Source organism: Camelus ferus, chromosome 15, assembly GCF_009834535.1.
Source record: "Camelus ferus isolate YT-003-E chromosome 15, BCGSAC_Cfer_1.0, whole genome shotgun sequence".
In the NCBI taxonomy this organism is placed as follows: domain Eukaryota; kingdom Metazoa; phylum Chordata; class Mammalia; order Artiodactyla; family Camelidae; genus Camelus; species Camelus ferus.
The window spans coordinates 8,976,430-8,995,283 of NC_045710.1; the positions used below are offsets into that span (position 1 = coordinate 8,976,430).

An 18,854-nucleotide genomic window follows, 5' to 3' on the forward strand; every position below is an offset into this window, starting at 1 on the left:
CACATTTCCTTATTCATATTCATTCAATAAAACATCATCAAAGATCTATAATACTAATATAATACAAAGATCTAAAATACTGTCAGAGATCTATATTTATTGATATAGAAAGTGGGTCATAATATTCAATTAAAATGATAACCTTTTAATAAGATTTTATTTTGAAAAATTTATACACATATGCATTTGGAAGAACGTGAAAAAATTCCAACATATTAATAAATGACATTTTCAAGTGGGATATAGGTGTTAGTTTCCTTTGAGCTTTGCTATAAATTCCAATTATTCTTCACTGAACAAGGATTACTATACAACACAAAAAAAGCAATAAGAAAATTCGTATAAATTAGAATCAATTAAAACGACTTGTGTCACAACCCTGAGAAATTTCCCTGTCAGTCATCCTGAATCTGACAATCTATTCTAGAAATGTACCACCAGACCATAACATACAGGTGAGGAGAAGTCCTGACATGATGATAAAAGCTTCAACCTTGACAGCAGAGAATTTAGTTTGATTCCTTGTGCCAACAATTGCAGCTCTCTGACACTGCCCAAGTTACTAAACTCGACGAATCCTTACTTTGGATCTGAAGATAGGCTTGGATTCTTATAGGGTGAATTTTTCACACAAAGGTACAGTCAGGTGTGCCATGAAAAACCTTAGGCACGAAGTGGATCCCGGGAACCACTGATGCAGTGAATATTGACGCTGTGAGATGCCCAGGCAAAAGCTGGCCAACTTTACTGCTACCAAATACATTCCAGCCTAGCATATTGCCTGAAATAAGGCACTTTGTCTCCACCTTGTTTGTTTGCAAATAAAAAATTAATTACTGCCAGTCAAATAGGCACACTCATACAGAAGCACATATAAACATCCTTTAAAACCTAATACTTGCCACTTGTTCTGTAAATATTTGTTTGAATTTCAGAGTAGTTATTTTTACCAGGATGATAAAAAACATAGAAATCCATTCTGTTTATGTGTAGTTCTCTAAATTGTGGCAAACGTATATAGTTATGAAAATGCCACCATAAACAAGAAATACAGTATTTTTTTCACTACCCCCAAAACTTTCCTTATGTCTTTTATGGTCAATTGTCCCATCAACCCCCGACCCGTGAGTATAACTAAACAGATTTTTGTCCCAATAGTTACACCTTTTTCCAGAATTTCATGACATTAAACCACACAATTCATCTGCCTATGTTTCTGGCTTCTTTCACTTAGCATATAGGTTTTTTAAAATCAATATTGTGTATAGATCCATAGTCAAACCCTTTTCATTACTGATTAGTATTTCATTGTATGAACACAGTGTGTTAATGTTTTCAAACTAAGATAGATATGGGGGTTGTTCCCAGTGTGTGTGTGTGTCCACGTGTGTGTGTCTGAGAATAAATCTACTCTCAGTATTTGAGTACATATCTTTTTATGGACATATACTTTTATTTCTCCTGGGTAAATGTCTACAAGTGGGAGTACTGAGTCTTTGTATACGTTTAACCTGATAAGAAAATACCAAACGTCTTCCCAAAAGAGCTGTACTACGTAGCATTCTGAGTACTGATGTATGGAAGTTCCAGTTGCTCTGCATTCTTGTCAGGGGTCCATCAGAATGCAGCCTATCCCACGGCACATGGTCTTTTCTTGACCACATTAGGACTCTTCAGTAGAAATTGGACTTTCTTTTCTTATAGGACATTAAAAGTAATAATACAAAAAAGTACAGTATTGTCAGTATTTTATCTGTTCAATAGCTGTGATCTTCTGTTGCACATGGTTAAATTTGCCTCTCCCTGACTAATGATCTTACACAGCTTTTCCTGTGCTTATACAAAATCTGTATCTTTATGTGGTCACCTGCTTGTTTATAAATATATTTCCATTTTTAGGGTGCTATCTTATTATTGTTTAGTTTTGACAATTATTCATTTATTTTCGTATCCAATTATTTTGTCAAATACAATGTATTTTGTATTTTTCAGTCTAGAGTTTTTTCTTGTTTTTAACACTTTTTAGAAGCAGAGAAGTTATAAAACATACAACCTGGTTTCTTCTTTTTCAAAATTGTCTTGTCTATTCTAGGTCTTTTTCATTTCCTTATTCCATTTGTTTCTTGGAGCTGCCATAACACCATATCACAAACTCAGTGGCTTAAAACAACAGAAATTTATTCCCTCACAGTTCTGGAGGCCAGAAGTCTCCAATCAGTATCACTGGCCAAAATCAAGGTGTTCCCAGAGCCGTACTTCTTCCAGGAGCTCCTAGGAGAGATTCCATTCCTTTCCTCTTCCAGCTTCCAGTGGCTGCTCTGGCTTGTGTCTGCATCGTTCCCATCTTCAAGGCCAGCATCGCCAAATATCTCTGATCTATCTTCACATTGCCTTGTCTTCTGTGTGTCTGTGTCAAGTGTCTATCTCTTCCCACTTACAAGGACACTTGTGACTGCATTTGGGACCACTTGAATAATCCAGGATAATCTCTCCACCTCAAGATCCTTAATCACATCTGCAAGGATCTCCCCCATCATATAAGGTATCATCCTTAGGTTCTAGAAAATAGAATATGGATATTTTGGGGATAGCATTTTTCAGCCTACCACACATACATTTTAGAATCAACTCACCTATGCCTACAAAAATGTCTTGATTGTTTTTACATTATATTTATAGATCAATTTGGGGAGATACTACACTTTTGCTATGTTGAACCTTCCAATCTGTGAACACGATATGTCTCTTCATTTACTTAAGTCTTCTTTGATTTCTTCTATCAGTGCTTTGTAGTTTTCAGAATACAGATTCTGTGTATATATATATATATATGTATATATATATATATATAGTTTTTATATTTAAATATGTGTTTTTGAATTCATGAAATAAACCTTGGATTCTAATTCAAATATGATATTTACTAACTTAAAGAATAGTTATGCATTTACCTAGAATATTATAATATGTATTAGTATGAAATCATATGACTCTCTTGGTCTTATGGAGGGAATAGTATTAAGTTATATTGGGCAATGTCATATTTTTTATTATTATAGCAATATAGTTTAGTAGGGTTTTATATAGACTTCAGTAAGCTTCAACAACTTTTGCAGCCATGACTTTTGCATTGTTTGCCTAGCCAAAGAAGATTAAGTCAAGTTTGATCTTTGTTTAGGAAACAACTTGATTCCTTTCCATAAAGTAACTTCTTATTCTTCCTCTTTGGATTACTGCCTTTAAATTAAATTCTATATTAAAGGTTAAAACGTTTTCTGCCCATACAATACATCTACAATTTACAGCACATTGGTGTGCTTTTATATTTTATTTTCCTCTAAATAGCATATTCCCAGCTTAGGGTCTAGGACAAAGTTGAAATGAGAGCATTAGAAGTTTGAATTTAGTAAGGTATGAGACCCTTAGGGGCTTTCCAATGCATTCTTAAAAAACTAATCCTACACAGCATTGAATTACTCCAGTGCCCTTGAAGATGTGTATGTTCTGTATTTCAAGTGATCTAATTTATGGCTCTTGTTTATATATAAAAGTAGGGGACATTTCAATGCTTTTGTAAGTATTCTGGATGGCTTAATGCCATCTTATTTCTCCCTAGTGTACATTTCCCTCCTAGACTTAATTTCTTTGTTTTAAGAATATTTTATAATTTACAGTATTTAATTGTGCATTTAGATAAAAATCAACAGGGTACTTACTAACTGAAATACTTTCCTCAAATGTATAATCATAATATACAATTTGATTTTGATTAACCTCTATATGAATTTCATATTTCAGAATTTATTGTTTACAATACTATGTGATGAGATCACAAATAATATAAATTAAATAATGTCTAGGCCAGCAGAATGCTACCTCAACCTACATAATAGCCTTCTTAAGTTTAACATAGCATGGCTGAAGTCCTCATATTCTTACTTTCTGAAAATAAATAAATGTGTCTTTGAAGTAACATGCTATTTTTTCTACAATACTATATGTTTGGGATGTGTAAGATTCTCAGCTTTCATATTGTGTTATGTATCTGTGTTTCCTAGATTCTTTTACTTGCAGTTTTGAAGAAGCTCTCATAAATCACGCTCATGAAAGCTAGATTGGTATTTTTAATAAAGTTAAAAATTACAATCAATTTCCTCTTCTAGTCTCTCTCACGAAATTTGGAGAATTTTAAAAAACTGTTCATGGATTAAACCAGCAACCCTTTAAAACATGAGAGCCATATTGAAATAGGAGTTTTATTCTCTTAGAATGACTTTAAACATGCTCGCACTTGAATTCACCCAGACCAAAGGTTTTTGTAACAGAGACATTGTGAAGTCGTCTGGAATAGTCAGTTGTCACTTTCAGGGCACCTCTTCTAGTACAGGTTTAACAAGGGAAAAAATTCAGTGTTTCATTTTTCTGACAGATTGATACAATTTTTTTTTCTGAATATGCAATATGGAAATGTGTTCTCATAAAAGCATAGTTTGAAGATTGGCAAGATGGCATGTATTACCGAAGGATGGATACTCTGAGACACCAGGTACTGGGCAAAGGGCAGGAAATTAAGAGATAATGAGATTGCACCACTGGAAGTTATAGCGATGCCATGGAACACTTTAATGTGTATTCTCGCCCTGAGAGTTGAGAACCATCTGGCAGGCCATCAGACCTCCTCTTGGCCTATGACTGTGCTGGGAGAAAAGGTGAAAGAGTTTGAGGATTCACATTTCAGCTCCCAGGCCAGTAAGATTAAGACAAAATTCTAACTGCAGGAGCAAGCACCATGACGAGGTGTCATGATGAAGCACTTAGGAAGTCAGAGTAATACTAGTCACGAGGGCATAAGCACATGGCATTAGCTAATTTCTTCTTTGAAAGAAATCTCCCTTGGGATTTTAATTGAGAACCTAGTTTAACATTTTCCATTTTGGTATTTTTAAGCTGTGTTTAATTTTCCTGAAATTAAGAGCAGAAAAAATATCCAGAGCTGGGGAAGAGGGCATGGTGTAACTGAGAGGGGGTGATGAAAAGTGACAAGGGCAAAGGAGCTGGAGGAGGTGGGGGGGGAGGCTGTGCAGAAATCGTGGAAGAGATTTAGCCATGGAGTCCAGGCTAAAGATGGGAAAGATATGCAATTATTAGAACCTGGTTAGGCTTTTGTCCTCCAAGAAATACGGGAGATTGTCATCCACATTCATTAGTTCAGCTCATCACAAGATGACAAGTCCAGCCCTCAGCCTAATTATGTTTACCTGCAAGTGTGTAGGTGGTAAGGCTACTGAGATTGTTTGAATGGAATGGAGAAGTTGTAAAGGTCATTAGGGCTCAGGAGATCACACAGTTGAAAGAAAGTTTCTGCAAGGATTATCACAGATTATACTGTTAGAATAACTCAGAATGATAGTGGAGTTTAACAAATGAAGAAGGCCATGTTTGTCTAATGAATTAATTAAATATCAATCCTTACCAATAAGTCATTCTGGCTTTTTCATAAATACCTTTCATTACGTAGTAGTCATGACTGTCCAAGCAAATCATTTCTAGTTTTTAATTGTTCTGAATGTTGGAGAGCTCTTCAACATACTAAGATGGAAGTTGATTGCTGGAAATGTTTTTTTCTTGTCTATAATTATTACCGTACTCATTTATTTAAAAAAAATTAGGCAACTCTGTTCAATTATTGCACATATATGTGCAAACAGATTGCTTCTAAAAAGAAGGAGGTCCTAGCATAAGAAAGTAAAAACTTCTTTCTTGGGGGAGGTAGGAGGGAAAGGACCCTTCCCCAGCTCCTGACCCCTAATTAAATGACTTCCCCCTAACAAATATTTTTGTTTCCAAACTTGATTTAACCACATGGAATCAAGAGCAGACAGTAGCTGAAGGAAGAACTGCATTTTTATTAGCTCTTTCCTGGTGTGAGATCTGGGAACATATTTGGGAGCAATCTGCGTTACAGGCAAAAGATCAAGTTATAAATGAAATAATCTGAATTATGTGCCTAAGGGTTAAATTGAGCCTATATCCCCAAGAGCTTCTCTGTACACACCTTATGCTCTTTCTCTCGCCGATTCTGGGGGATTGTAGGTAATGAAGCCACACAACTACATTGTTTTGCTTTTTGTATACTTGGGAACTGCAGTCGTTAACTAGGAACTCACAGAAGCATATTCTTCCAGTTGCCAGGATAAACTGGATTTAGACTTGAAATATTTTAGCTCTTTGCTATTTAAAAGTTTCTCCATGTGCTTTAATTGCCTAGAGAGTTGGGATCACACACAGAAGGTAATAATAATGGAAAATGAAGCCAACAAGTATTTTGCAGGATCTGATTATGTGGAGCAAAGGTGTAAATGATTGGACAAACCTGTCACCAAACATGCCTGTGTCAAAGGTAAGCAAAGCGAGTTAAGTGATAAGGACAGAGTTTAATCGGTAATACCACATTGCAATAGGGAAAAGAGTCCAGCATAAATTGAATTGAGTTGGGATCTGTAATGAGACGACTGAGCATTTTAAAAGGAGCATGAAGGAACAGGGAAAGGTGCGGAGGGGCTCAGGAAGTGAGAACTTACAGAGAGCTGATCAGTATAAATGCAAGTCAGCCAACTGCATCCGTTCACTGGTGATGATGGACGTTAGGATTCTGTTCTCCCCCAGAGACTGGGAGACAGAGGTCCTTTCCTTCCTGATGATCACATTTCAAAGGAGACACTTTTCCAGTCACTCTTGAGTTGTAGGAGATGCATCTCAAAGTGCCAGAGGAAAGATTCACAATTTTAAGCCCTTTTTAGTAAATAATGTAAGAAAGAAAGGTTAGGAACCTATAGTCAGGGCTAGGCTGGAACAAACGGTAAATTCTTTGGTAGCCTTGAGCTTTCTCAGGCAGGCACTTTAAGGTGGAGGTAGCATCATCCTAGGGGATGCAGCCTTGAGCTGTTAGATGCTATGTTAGCATTTAAGTCTTTGAATGTGAATAAAAAGGGGGGAACTAGGTGAAATCATTTTTTTTTCTTAGAGTAGTTTTTATAGGTCAGGTTGAGTCCTATTCAAAAAGAGGGCTCACGGGAACTTGGCTAGAGTTTGGTTAAGGAGAAAACATTTGTTACCTTGCACACAGTGAATACACAGAAAATGCCAAATGTCATCACTATTATCTGATTGATTGTCTTCTGTAATTTTATGAGTTAGTTATTAATCTTTTGCATAAAACAGCTGAACGTGGGTAGATTATTTTAGGTCACAAATCTAAACAACTTTCCAGTAAAACAGAAGAGAAGAACTAGTTAGACGGAAATTCACCATGCCTGGTCCACACGCTTATCACAACATCACCGGGTATCTTGAGACAGTTTCAAACTGGTCTCCCTGCTACCAGTATTGTTACTAATGATACCATATTTGCCTTTCTAGTAAAAAGTGTGACTTTTCACTCCCCTCTGCAGATTAAACACACGTGTGTACATGCACACATAAACACACACACTCACAGTCCTCAGGTTAGCACTAGTGTCCTTTCATGAATATATATCCCTACCTTAATTTCCAGCTTCTTATTTTGCCATCGTGTCCTCCTGCACTAATTTATTACCACTCTTTGAATAGCATTTGGTCCGAATAGATTTCCTTAGCCATCAGTTACCCACACCCTGACCAAATAAACTCTCCTGTTGTTTAAGATCTTCCTATGGGTGACCTCCTATTTTAAGTCTTCCTTGACTCCCAGATTAAACATCCTATAGGTCTGCACTTTAAAAAATGTTCTGTGAATAATCTATGGTATTTGACAAATTAAACTTGGATGTTTATGTATCTATTTCTTTCAACAATATCTGAGTAACTAGAAAGGCAAAGGTTCATTTATTCCTCAATTTCATGGATTAGCAAGGGCTTCAATACAGAGTAAACACTCAATATATGGTAAATAAATAAATGGATACATTTTAAATGGAATAATAAGAGCAGAAAATATTTACAGAACTTCACTGAATGCTTATGCAGTGTGAATCTGTGAGCTGGACACTACAGCTGCAGATACAAATGGGGAAGGTAACTGAAGCATTTATGTAGGTGTTTGAGTGGATTTTTAAAATTTTATTTAAAGTAATATGTTCCCAACTGAACTTGAACCTGGGTAGATTTGTGCTCTATTATTAACTACCTTTTCTCTAAGGATTGTCATCTAGGGTTTTCTATATGGAAAAGTATAAAAATCACAGAATAGAAAACAATTTGATTTGGTGAGAAAATCTCTCCAAGCTTCAAGTCCCAAGTTCATTATTTATCTGCAAGTGGAGGTTGTTAACTTTTTCCCCAAAGAAGTGCTCCATCATTTAAAGATCTTAAACTCATTGTTGAAAGTTAGCACACAAACCAGGGATTGAGATCTGTAGGAATTAAATTGGGCTTGAGACAAATGTTGGTCTAGTCCCATAAGAAGAGCAAATGAATGAAAAGGGACAGAAAGCATCAGTGCTGCCGTTCAGGGCAGCTGATGTGGACCATCCTCAAGCGTCGTTGCTAGACAGTCGTCTTTGTGAAAAGTATGCAGAAATGGAGGATCATTGCGTGTGTGTGTGTGTGTGTGTGAGAAAATACCCCAAATACAAAATTACAAATGCCTATCCTAAATCTCCTCAGCATAAATAAAGTAATTAAGGCAGGTCACCAAACACTCATTCTCTGAGTCTCAGTGACCTGCGAAGTTCTGGACTTAGGCACCTCAGGTAATCCTCCAACTCTACAGGAATGTCCTGGTTTGTGCATAATGAAACGTTTAGAGGCTTGATATTTCCAAGTTATTACTGAAAGTTTTTTAAATGGATATTGTAAATTGTTTCTGTGATATGGACAGGAACGTCTGTGCACTGAGAGACATTCATTTCAGACACTAGTGGTATGACCTTGAGCTGTTATTTTAGTTTCCTGAGCTTCAGTGTCCTACTCCAGAAGGTCACTTCCTTTTCTCAAAGGCTATCGTCGAAATTATATTATTCTGATATTAAAAACCTAGAAATTAATAAATTTCTGGAAGTCAGAAATTGAGATGGTACAATGCTCATTGGGATGTTCGAGCTGTGAGCATTCAAACTGCTACTATTGTCATTAGAAATGGATCCTTAAGCCTACGCTCTCCAGCACCCAAAACAGGATAATGTAAGTGTTCTTCTCCCCCTCGAAAATATAAACATTCCTTTATCTGTTAAGAACAGTAGAATCATTCACAATGTGGTGTGACTCACAAAGGAACACAATCTCTGCTTTGTGTTAAAAGAGGAAATGTATACCTCTAAAAATGTAAAGTGCCACGTGAAGAGAAAATTCCTCCTGAATATTGCCTGTTATTTTCTCCCAGCTAATTTTAGAGGTGTTACCAATCAAAACCTGCCTCCATTCAAGATGCAGTGATTGTCCGTGTTTGAATCAGATGGCACTGATAGAAGTGTGATGAGTTTGTACCAATAACACATTTAAAAATAATTTGTCCTAAAAATATGCTCTGTAAGACTTAATTAACAACCAGAGTTCCCAGTTTATACGTGAGGTATAAACAGAAGATATATTTTGAAATCTTTATTGCAAGCTGGTATGAAAGTCGAATGTTCAAATAAGGAAGAGGGTTGTGTAAGGCCGTTTTCTAACTAGACCTCTTGGCTGAAAGGGATGTAGACCAGGGGAGCAGTGGGTGACAGATGTGATGTCTTATTACCTGTGACTTCATGACTCTATCCGTGAGTGGACCAGATCACACTAACTGGACCATTCTTTCTGTGTCTTATGTGATCAGATCAGAAGATGAAGCCCATGCATTGTAATTGGGTTGTTATACCCGAGGAATTTGGACCTCAGGGACCAAAAAAAAAAAATGCCATATGAGATCGCTCATATGTGGAATCTAAACAAACCAAAACAAAAACAAACAAACAAAAACAAAGCATAAAATCAGGACAGAAATAGACTCATAGACAGAGAATACAGACTTGTGGTTGCCAGGGGGGTGGAGGGTGGGAAGGGATAGACTGGGATTTCAAAATTGTAGAATAAACAAACAAGATTACACTGTATAGCACAGGAAAATATACACAAAATGTTATGGTAGCTCACAGAGAAAAAAATGTGACAATGAGTGTGTATATGTCCATGTATGACTGAAAAATTGTGCTGAACACTGGAGTTTGACACAATATTGTACAATGATTATAAATCAATAAAAAATGTTAAAAAAAAAAAGTAGGAAGAAGGGAATATGCTAGTTCCAAAGTTCTGTAGCACCTAGAGCTTTATAAGCCTGGGAAATCCACATCCGTTTCATGGTATCCTCCACCAGCAGGACTCTATCCCTCCTCCGCCTGTTCTCCCACCCTGAAGATGCCAAGCAGGCTGAGTGCCACAGAATCACAGACACCTGCTTTGGCGGTGGGGAGTGCTGCTGAGGATAAAGATCGACAATATCAAGCACTTTTCCCTAGGAAAATGCATTCTTCCCTAACCTCCTCTGTGCTTTTGCTTACATGTGTTCACCTGGTCTCCTTCCCTAGTATGTATTCTGTGTTCTTCTGGGAAGTGGGAGTCAGTTTAATTCTGGGGCTGGTGTGGAGTAGTACACAACAAATGCACATAGGAGAATGGATGCAGAGGGAGAGCGATGAGGGAGCCTAAGAGGGGAAAAAGAGACAAAGGGAAGAGGAAGAAAGAAATTTAGGAAGGAGATACTTAACCTTAATTGTCTTAGGTCACCGTCTATTGAACCCCCAAAATGCTGCCTTTCCAATCTGCTTGTCATATCAGAGGTGTCCAAAAAATACCACCTGTTTCAGCAGATGTTTTTAAAACACTTTGCATATAAATTAGCAGATTTAACTTTAAACTGTGAAGGAATGCTATGAGGTAGCTATTATAAGAAAGGAAAATATTACCTTCTTTATTAAAGAAAAAAAAAAAAGAAAGCAAATCTCTGAGTACAACAGTAGACTAATTCCGTTCTGCTACATTCTACTTGGTTCTCAGGGTTCCGTACCACCATGCATCCTTCATGGTGCTCACCACGATAGCCCTAGTTCACAGTGCTTTCTTAGGTCGCTGGAAAAAAAAGTAGTAAATAAACAGTAGAAAATAGGATCTAGACCTCATCCAGATACCACTTTAAGCTTTGATTATGTTTTGTGTATGTACCCTCTTTCCACCTAGATAACGAACCCTTGAGTTATATCTGATAAAGAAAAGGAATCTAATAGCTATTCTTTGATTGTTGGACCAGAGAGGAGCACATAGCATAGAATTATGAGGAAACATACACTATTTAAGTAGATTTAGATTCTTAACAAGGACCTAGAATCCCAGAAAATGTTAAAGCTTGGTGGGTGTGCTCCTGCCATTCTCTTCACCTTGAGTATATTTCAGTATTTGTGTGTTTCGTCTCTGCTAGTACCAGGAGAGTCACTTCCAGGGGTTCTCCTTTCAACTGTACCTTCTCCTGGCTATCAGCATGTTGTTTCTACCATTGGTCCGCAACATTCACTTGCTGAAATCACCTCCGTGGTATCCTGGAGATTCGGGAATTGTTCAGATTCCTTGGTTTGTCATCCATAGAACTTGCCACTCTCAACATTTTTAATCTACCTTCATGCTTTTCTGCCTTCTCCCCATGCCCAGGACACATTTTTTTTTTTTTTCCACTTTCAAAACTTTTCCTATTCCTTAAGGTCAAACTCCAGTGCCTCCTTCTTTCCAGACTTCTCGGGACAAATCGTCCCTGTATGTAGTGCTTGGTGCTTTTATCATCCATCATTATTGTTCCCATGTAGGTTAGCACTCTGCCTGGCACATCACCAGTGCTCAGTAACTATGCGCAGAGTAAGTGAGTAAATGAACTAACTCACTAATTCATGCGTTAACCAACTAATTAAGCAGTTTCTTCCCTCCTCCATGTCTTATTTTCATTTCCTGTGGAACAGTATCTTTAGTTGAAAATACACTCTGAAGCCCTCTTCAGGGATGACATTCCGAGTGTCTACGCTGTTAATGAGATAATACGGTTAGTGTGGTGTAATGCATTGTTCCCAACCCGCATTATAAATTATAGGTTTACCAAGGTTGAGTAATTTGGTGAAAGGTGGCTCCCCCGCCAGTGCCTCCTCCAACATGTGCTTTAGCACATGAAATACTAGGTTAGGTCCACAGTAACAAAACGTATAGTTTTTTGGTGGCGGGGTGGAGATTGGTTCCTTACATTAAATGACATAGTATTTGTGTATTACTTACCCACATCCTTTTGTGTATTTTAAATCATCCTTAGATTACATATATTACCTAACACAATGTGAGTGAAATTATGTAAATAGTTGCCGGAACCAGGCAAATTCAAGTTTTACTCTTTGGAATTTTCTGGAATTTTTTTTTAATATGTTTTGTCTGTGGTTGATTAAATCCACAGAGAAGGAACCCATGGACATGAAGGGCTGACTCTGTAACCTTCTCGCATTAATTTCAAATCTGTTTAAGATCGTGATAAACAGTTGTTTCACATTATCCACATTAATGTGTCAGAGTCAATCCAAAGATTCCCTAAATTAAGATAAAACAAAGAACCCAGGTAAGTTACCTTCAGTTTCAGACAGGGAAGGAAACGAGATGGACAGATACTATGTCCTTGTATGAGCCTAGCACTGAATTCGGTTCCATTTTTCCCAATAAGCAATTACCCCAGGCTAACTGTGAGGGAAACACAGTTGGCCATCATGAAGAACAGAGGAAAACAATGGGGAAATGGAGACGTTAAGGACCGATGTAAAGTCATCCAGCTATTAATCAGGGTGACTAGAATTGCATACTATTCTTCTATATTTGATTTCACTTGGTACAGAGGTTATTCTTAGTTTCATGTTGCATTTCATATTTTAGCAAAGTTCCAATGTGCCCTTGGATTTTAAAGGAACTATCTGCACACGGCATAATTTTTTTTTAATTTAAATAACCATACTTAGAGGACCCATGCTATCATTTTCTTTTCCATAACACTCCTTTAGGTACAAGAACTTTTTTTAAACTGTGAAATTATTACTTAAAGAAGATAAAGTGACAAGCAAGCACTTTAATAATATGAAGCTTCATCATAACATACTTCAGATATTAAACACAGAGATAATAACATTAAAGATTTTGATGAGGTTAAGGCAAATTAACCCAAAATTTAAACTCCATGATCACCGGGGATTACTTAGAGGGGCAGTAATGTTTCTGTGTAATGATACTTTTTTAATAAAACATACTGGAAAAGGCAGTTTTCAAGCATACATGTTACTGGTGGGAAGAGTAGTAAGGCTTTGACTGTATTTTTATTTTTCTTTGAAGGTCTCCAGCACTAAAATCTCATTTAAAAGTAATAGGCAAAAAGAAATACCAATGCACTTGTAATTAAAAGCCTGATTCAGTTTATCTCATTTTTGGACAAGCAAATTATCTTTTATGGTGGTGAAACTCCTTCACAGCAAAATATTTCTCCCACTTTTGTCAGTCAAGGCCAGCCTCCACCTGTGAGCCTGCGGGACCACTGTGCATGCACAGAGGGGATGCAACCTCTCTGGAGAAGTCACTTTAAAGGCCTTTATTGATACCCAAATCAGACTATCTGTTTGACATTCATAAGGAAGGTTAGAGAGAGAGGAAAAAAAAAAAAACCCAACATTTGGATTAGCTCTATGTAACATTATAGTCTAGATGATAATGCAGCTCCACAAATGTGTCTTGGCACTGCCTGCAACCATTCAGGTCAGATGTATTAAATTACTCGTGGGCAATTTGAGAACTTTGAATACTGTAATACATAACCATGATTAGTTTAACCTAGGAAACCTCATCACTAAAACAATCAGCCTTTATGAGCACACTGCGTATGTAAGGGCTCTCACGTCTGCTTTAGGAATCCTATTAGTTGGTTGGCTTGTATTGTATTGGCTTACTGTACTCTCTTCTTCCTATGTATTAATTTTCAATTCGCCAGCAATTATATTTTTATCACTCTTCTATGGTAAATACAAAGTGTTATATTTGGCACTTCTGTTTATTTTCTTCCTTGGACTTTTATTTCTTCAACATGGAAAGGATATAAAATATGGGAACAGAAGAATTGGATTTGATTTGTACTCGGTTTAGTGACTGTGAGTAGGTCTATAATTTTTCTCAACACATTCTTCTCAACTATAAAATGAGACTAACGTATAATTCATAGACTTTTCTAATATCAACTGTAAAAACAAATGTGAATGGATGCTATAAATGAGAAAATATTTTGTATTAACTATTGAATAGATTTGTATATACTTAGTCATCTTCTCAAGAATGAGTGGACCAAGGACATAAACCCTAAAGCTGTGGCTTAATATGGCTGTACCATTCTCCATGCTTGACTTCACAAATCCCGTAGTTTTAAGAACATAAAAAGCGATTATGGAATGCACTATTGCCTGCTAAGTATGGGCCCTGGACTCTTAAAAGTTACTTAACCAGAGCCTTTCACACGTTGGCTACTTAAATTTTATTTAGCTTTTTAAAGAGATCCCTGGTCTCTTTTTAACTCATTAGTCTCACAGGTGGAAAATAAAAAGTAAGAACAATGTGACATCATTCAAAAGACAAAAAGATATAAAAACATGCTGCTCGCCACCTCAACACTGGCTGATTCAGTAGGTCTGTGGTGGGGTGTGAGAATCAACAGTTCTAACAAATTTCCTGGTGATGCTGATCTGGATACCACAGTTGGAGAACTACAGTCTTGGGCCAGTCACGACTTGCCTCCAGCAGACATACATAAAACCGGCATGGCTCAGAACCGCCCGGATCTCTCCCGATCTCTCGACCGCCTCCTGTCGCGCTCCCGTCTGCCGCCGCCGCCGCCTCGACCGCGGTCTCTCGACGGAGAGCGACGCTCCCGGAACCGGGACCTCGACCTACGCTTCTTGCCACGGCGCCCGTACAACTCCCGCCGCAGCTCCCGAGAAATGGGCTTCAGATGCATGAAGTTGCAGAAGCCTCCTCGCGAGCACTCTCCCATCTCGTACTGCCGGCAGCAGGCTTCTCTGAAGTCGGTCACAGGGGAGAGCTCGGCATGGATGGGCTGCCCGTTAAGCCAGCGGTTGTTCAAGTGAATCATGGCCTTTTCTGCATCCTCTTCTCGGCGAAACTTGACGTACACATTCCCAACGAGGTGGTCTCCAAGGTTGTCACAGACGTTCATCTCCTCCACCTCCCCGTACTTCTCCATCTCTGCGAAAACCTCCTGAAAGAACTCATCATAGTTCTCCTGCATCTCGACATCGCTCACGGCACAGTGTGAGCCGCCAGCCGTCTGTGCACTGTTTTGGGGATTACGATAGATGTTTTGAATCAAGATGGTCTGGCTAAAGGTCGGTTTGTTGTGCAGCCGAGAGCATCTGTCTCCATGGCGACACGCTCCGATCTTGAAATAAAATGAGCAGTTGACTTTATCTTTCTCGGTACCGAAGATGGAGGCCAAGTACTCCGCCATTTCCCACCGGCCACCGCCGACACTGCTGCCGACACCGACGGCCCGACGCCCGCGGAATCCAATCTCTTTTTTCTCTCACCTATGAACAAACAATTTGGAGACAATCTCTAAGACTTTAAGCCCCACTCACCATTCTGGTTAGTTGACTGAAGCTCTGTCCAATTGTTGCGGAAAAATGTGTTACAGCTCGGTGTTATAGCTCAGTTGGGACAGCTACCTGGATCCGGGTGAGAGACCAAGCAGCTTTCCGAGAGCTGAAAAACTCAGGAAGCTCTGGACCCTGTCTGTAGGTTTACACACGCCTTTTATAGGCTGCCAGTTTTACACTTTGCAACATCATATGCAACTAAAGTACAACAGAAGTCAACCAATCAGGGAACAAGCTTTGTAGAAATAGCCCGATTTAATCAGGAATGAGCTCCATGCAAATGAAGTACTACAAATGGAAAAAATCAGAAGTTAGGGAAGTGGGCCAATCAGAAGTGAGATTAATAACCAATCAGGAGTGAGAGTAATAACCAATCAGGAGTGAGAGTAATAACCAATCAAGAGTGAGATTAATAACCAATCAGGAGTGAGAGTAATAGCCAATCAGGAGTGAGAGTAATAACCAATCAGGAGTCAGCTCAGGGAGCCAATAGAATTCTAGGTGTAAGTTAGCCGCTTTAGAGGCAAAAAGTGAAATAAAGCTTCTGGGCCAGGGAACTGGACGGTGCTAAGAGGAGAGCAGCGGCCCTGCCTAGGGGTCCTGTCAGTCTTTTTATGGGGCTTCCCGCCTCACGATCAACAGGGAGTTTGGTGTACTGCATTATTCTTACAAACAAATACTTTTGTCTCTTAAAGGAGCCACAGGGTTTGGTGCAGAGAGTATCCTTCCTCCCTGCTTCCTCCTTCCTCATCTCCTTCCTCTGGCCCAGAATAGCCAAAACAATAGGACACAAACAGCACATACTGAAATGACTTTTAATATCTCACGTCACAGCAAAATTAAAAATATACAAAAAAAAAAAAGACAAAAGAAAAATAGTATTTCAAAACATATAGAACTTTTGAACTTTTTAGTCACTCTTCTAAAAACTCCAATCCCTAGCACCAAGACTCAAGTTAGTCTTTAGCCCAAACGACAGCCTTTGGGAAGGAGAGGGAAAGATGGAGGGGGAATTCCTTTATCTCCCTTATAGGTAGGTAATTGTTTGTGGCAATCCCCTGTATTTTGTTATTCTGTTAGTCTGTAGAGTTAAACAATCAGTTCAGTTGTCAGTGAGAACTATTAATAACTCTCTAGAAGGAGGAACTCATAAAAGAATCAGAACACTTTACCTTTTTAAGTTCACATTTTAAACCTTACAGTTGACCCTTTGTAACCTCCTAGGATTAATGACATACTAAGGCTCATGGTTTCTTGTAATTATCTGTTTAATGTTGTCTCCGGAAATCACCTCAATGTGTAGGACTATTATTCCAGTTACATTTTCCCCAAAGCCAATTCACACATTGAGATACGGACCCTCTTCTTTCCCATTTTTTACCTTAATGTTATCCAACTGAGTGGTTTTACCAAAACATGCTCATCGAACAATAATTAAGCAAGTATTTAGTTAATCCAAAACCTAGAATATCCTGCAATATAAAATATCTTCCAAATATCTCCCAGATATTAAAATATAAACTGTACCCTGTGCACTCTCAATTTGTTTATGTGTTCCCACGTGAAAAGTTTGAGTCCCTCAAAGTTTAAAGCATAGTTTTTGTTTTTGTTTTTGTTTTGTTTTATTCTGGTCAGTCTTAGCCAGAATAGTCTTAGAATTCTGGTTGGATACATAGGAGGATGTAAATTATGTAGCCTTCTAGAGCCTCTCAATTTTATGTCTGCATCAAGTCTTATCTCTGTAGGTCACTGTAGTAGTGTGAAGTTGGAAATCAGATAGAAGCAGAGATAATGAAAGAAATTTGCAAAGCTTGACACCAATGTAATCAAAATGTCTATTAAAACTGCTAAATAGTTGTTATTGACAGCTGTAACAATTCTTCCCATCTGCAAAATCGAATTCACTGTTAGCAAAGCTCTTTCACATGTGCATGAATCTTTGAGGTTAGATAAAATGGGTTGTTATGACTACTTCATGCTAGGAAAAATCTGAGAGCACAAGATGGCAAATGTGTGCCAGAGGAAATAAAAGGCAGTTAAGAAAATTGAGGGAAAACAAGAGAGCCAAGGTTCTTATGTTATGGAACTTCATGCTAAGAAACAGCAAGGGAACAGGTAGAATTTTAGACTGAATGATCAGGAAGTCTCCTCTAAGAAGATGGTGTTCAAACTGAGCTCTAGTTATAAAAAGTGTTAGGATTTTTACTAAGACGTGAAACTACAAGAGATGCATAAGGGGATAAATGTCGTGATCTTTTATATATATATATATAATTAGATATTTGAATGAGAAGTGAATTAATTATAGGGGATGAATGCAGAAGCAAGGTTAGGAGGCTTTTGCAGGGGTTCTAATATAACATGCTGACTGCTCTAAGCAGCATGGGCACAGTGAGATTGAAATGATGTGATTTACTTGTACTTGGCATATACTTTGGAAATAAAGTTGGTAGGATTTCCTGATGGATTGCATGTGGATGAATGAGTGAGAAGAAACTAATTTTTTGGCTGGAGAAGTTGGATCAAAGGAGAAGCTATTTAAGAAAGAAGAACAGAACAACATGAAGATGTATGAATGTACGTTTGGCCTAATTGGGAAATAGTGAGGCTGGGAAAAAAATTTATGAACCATAGACTGAATGAGGTCACTTACTGATAATTTGTAGATAAAAAAGGAAGGGAGAGCTATACTATGTCCTAGAATTTCCCAATATTTGGAATTTATGCAGGGAGGAAAAGCCACGAATATATATTTTTAATCTAATGCAGAATGGCCAGTGAAGTCAGGGGAAATCAGACCGCTATTCAATCAAAAAGCCAAGAAGAAATGGTCAATTTGTCAAATTCTTCTGTGAAGTCAAGTAGGATCAGTGACTATTGGGTATGTCCACAAGCAGGTCACTGACAATCATGGTAAGAAAAGAAGCTGCACAGTGATGGGGACCCAGTGGAGGAAAGAACATGAGAGGGAAGGATGTGGGGACATCTAGAGACACTTTGTTCATTATTGTTTCCCTATACATAAGTAAAGAATATATTCATGTCAGTCAAATAAGGATTGATTTTTACATCTGTGCATAAGATGTTAAGAGGGATCCAATAAAGAGAGAAACTGATGACTCAGGAAAGAGATGGGACGATTGCACTTCCATCATTGCCCCAATGAAGATGAGCACA

The 18,854-nt window shown here is 38.0% G+C and overlaps 1 protein-coding gene across 1 annotated transcript; it reads right to left on the reverse strand.

Moving 5' to 3' along the window:
* Nucleotides 1–13,061: 13,061 nt before the first annotated feature.
* On the reverse strand, nt 13,062–15,606 carry LOC102520320 (splicing factor U2AF 35 kDa subunit). Its single transcript, XM_032497052.1, has one exon. It carries the CDS (start codon nt 15,527–15,529, stop codon nt 14,828–14,830), a length of 702 nt encoding a protein of 233 aa, XP_032352943.1. The 5' UTR covers nt 15,530–15,606; the 3' UTR covers nt 13,062–14,827.
* Between the last annotated feature and the right edge of the window lie 3,248 nt (nt 15,607–18,854).

Coding starts and splice junctions, on each gene's coding strand:
- LOC102520320 (XM_032497052.1), bottom strand. CDS start 15,529: ATGGCGGAGTACTTGGCCTCCATCTTCGGTACCGAGAAAGATAAAGTC.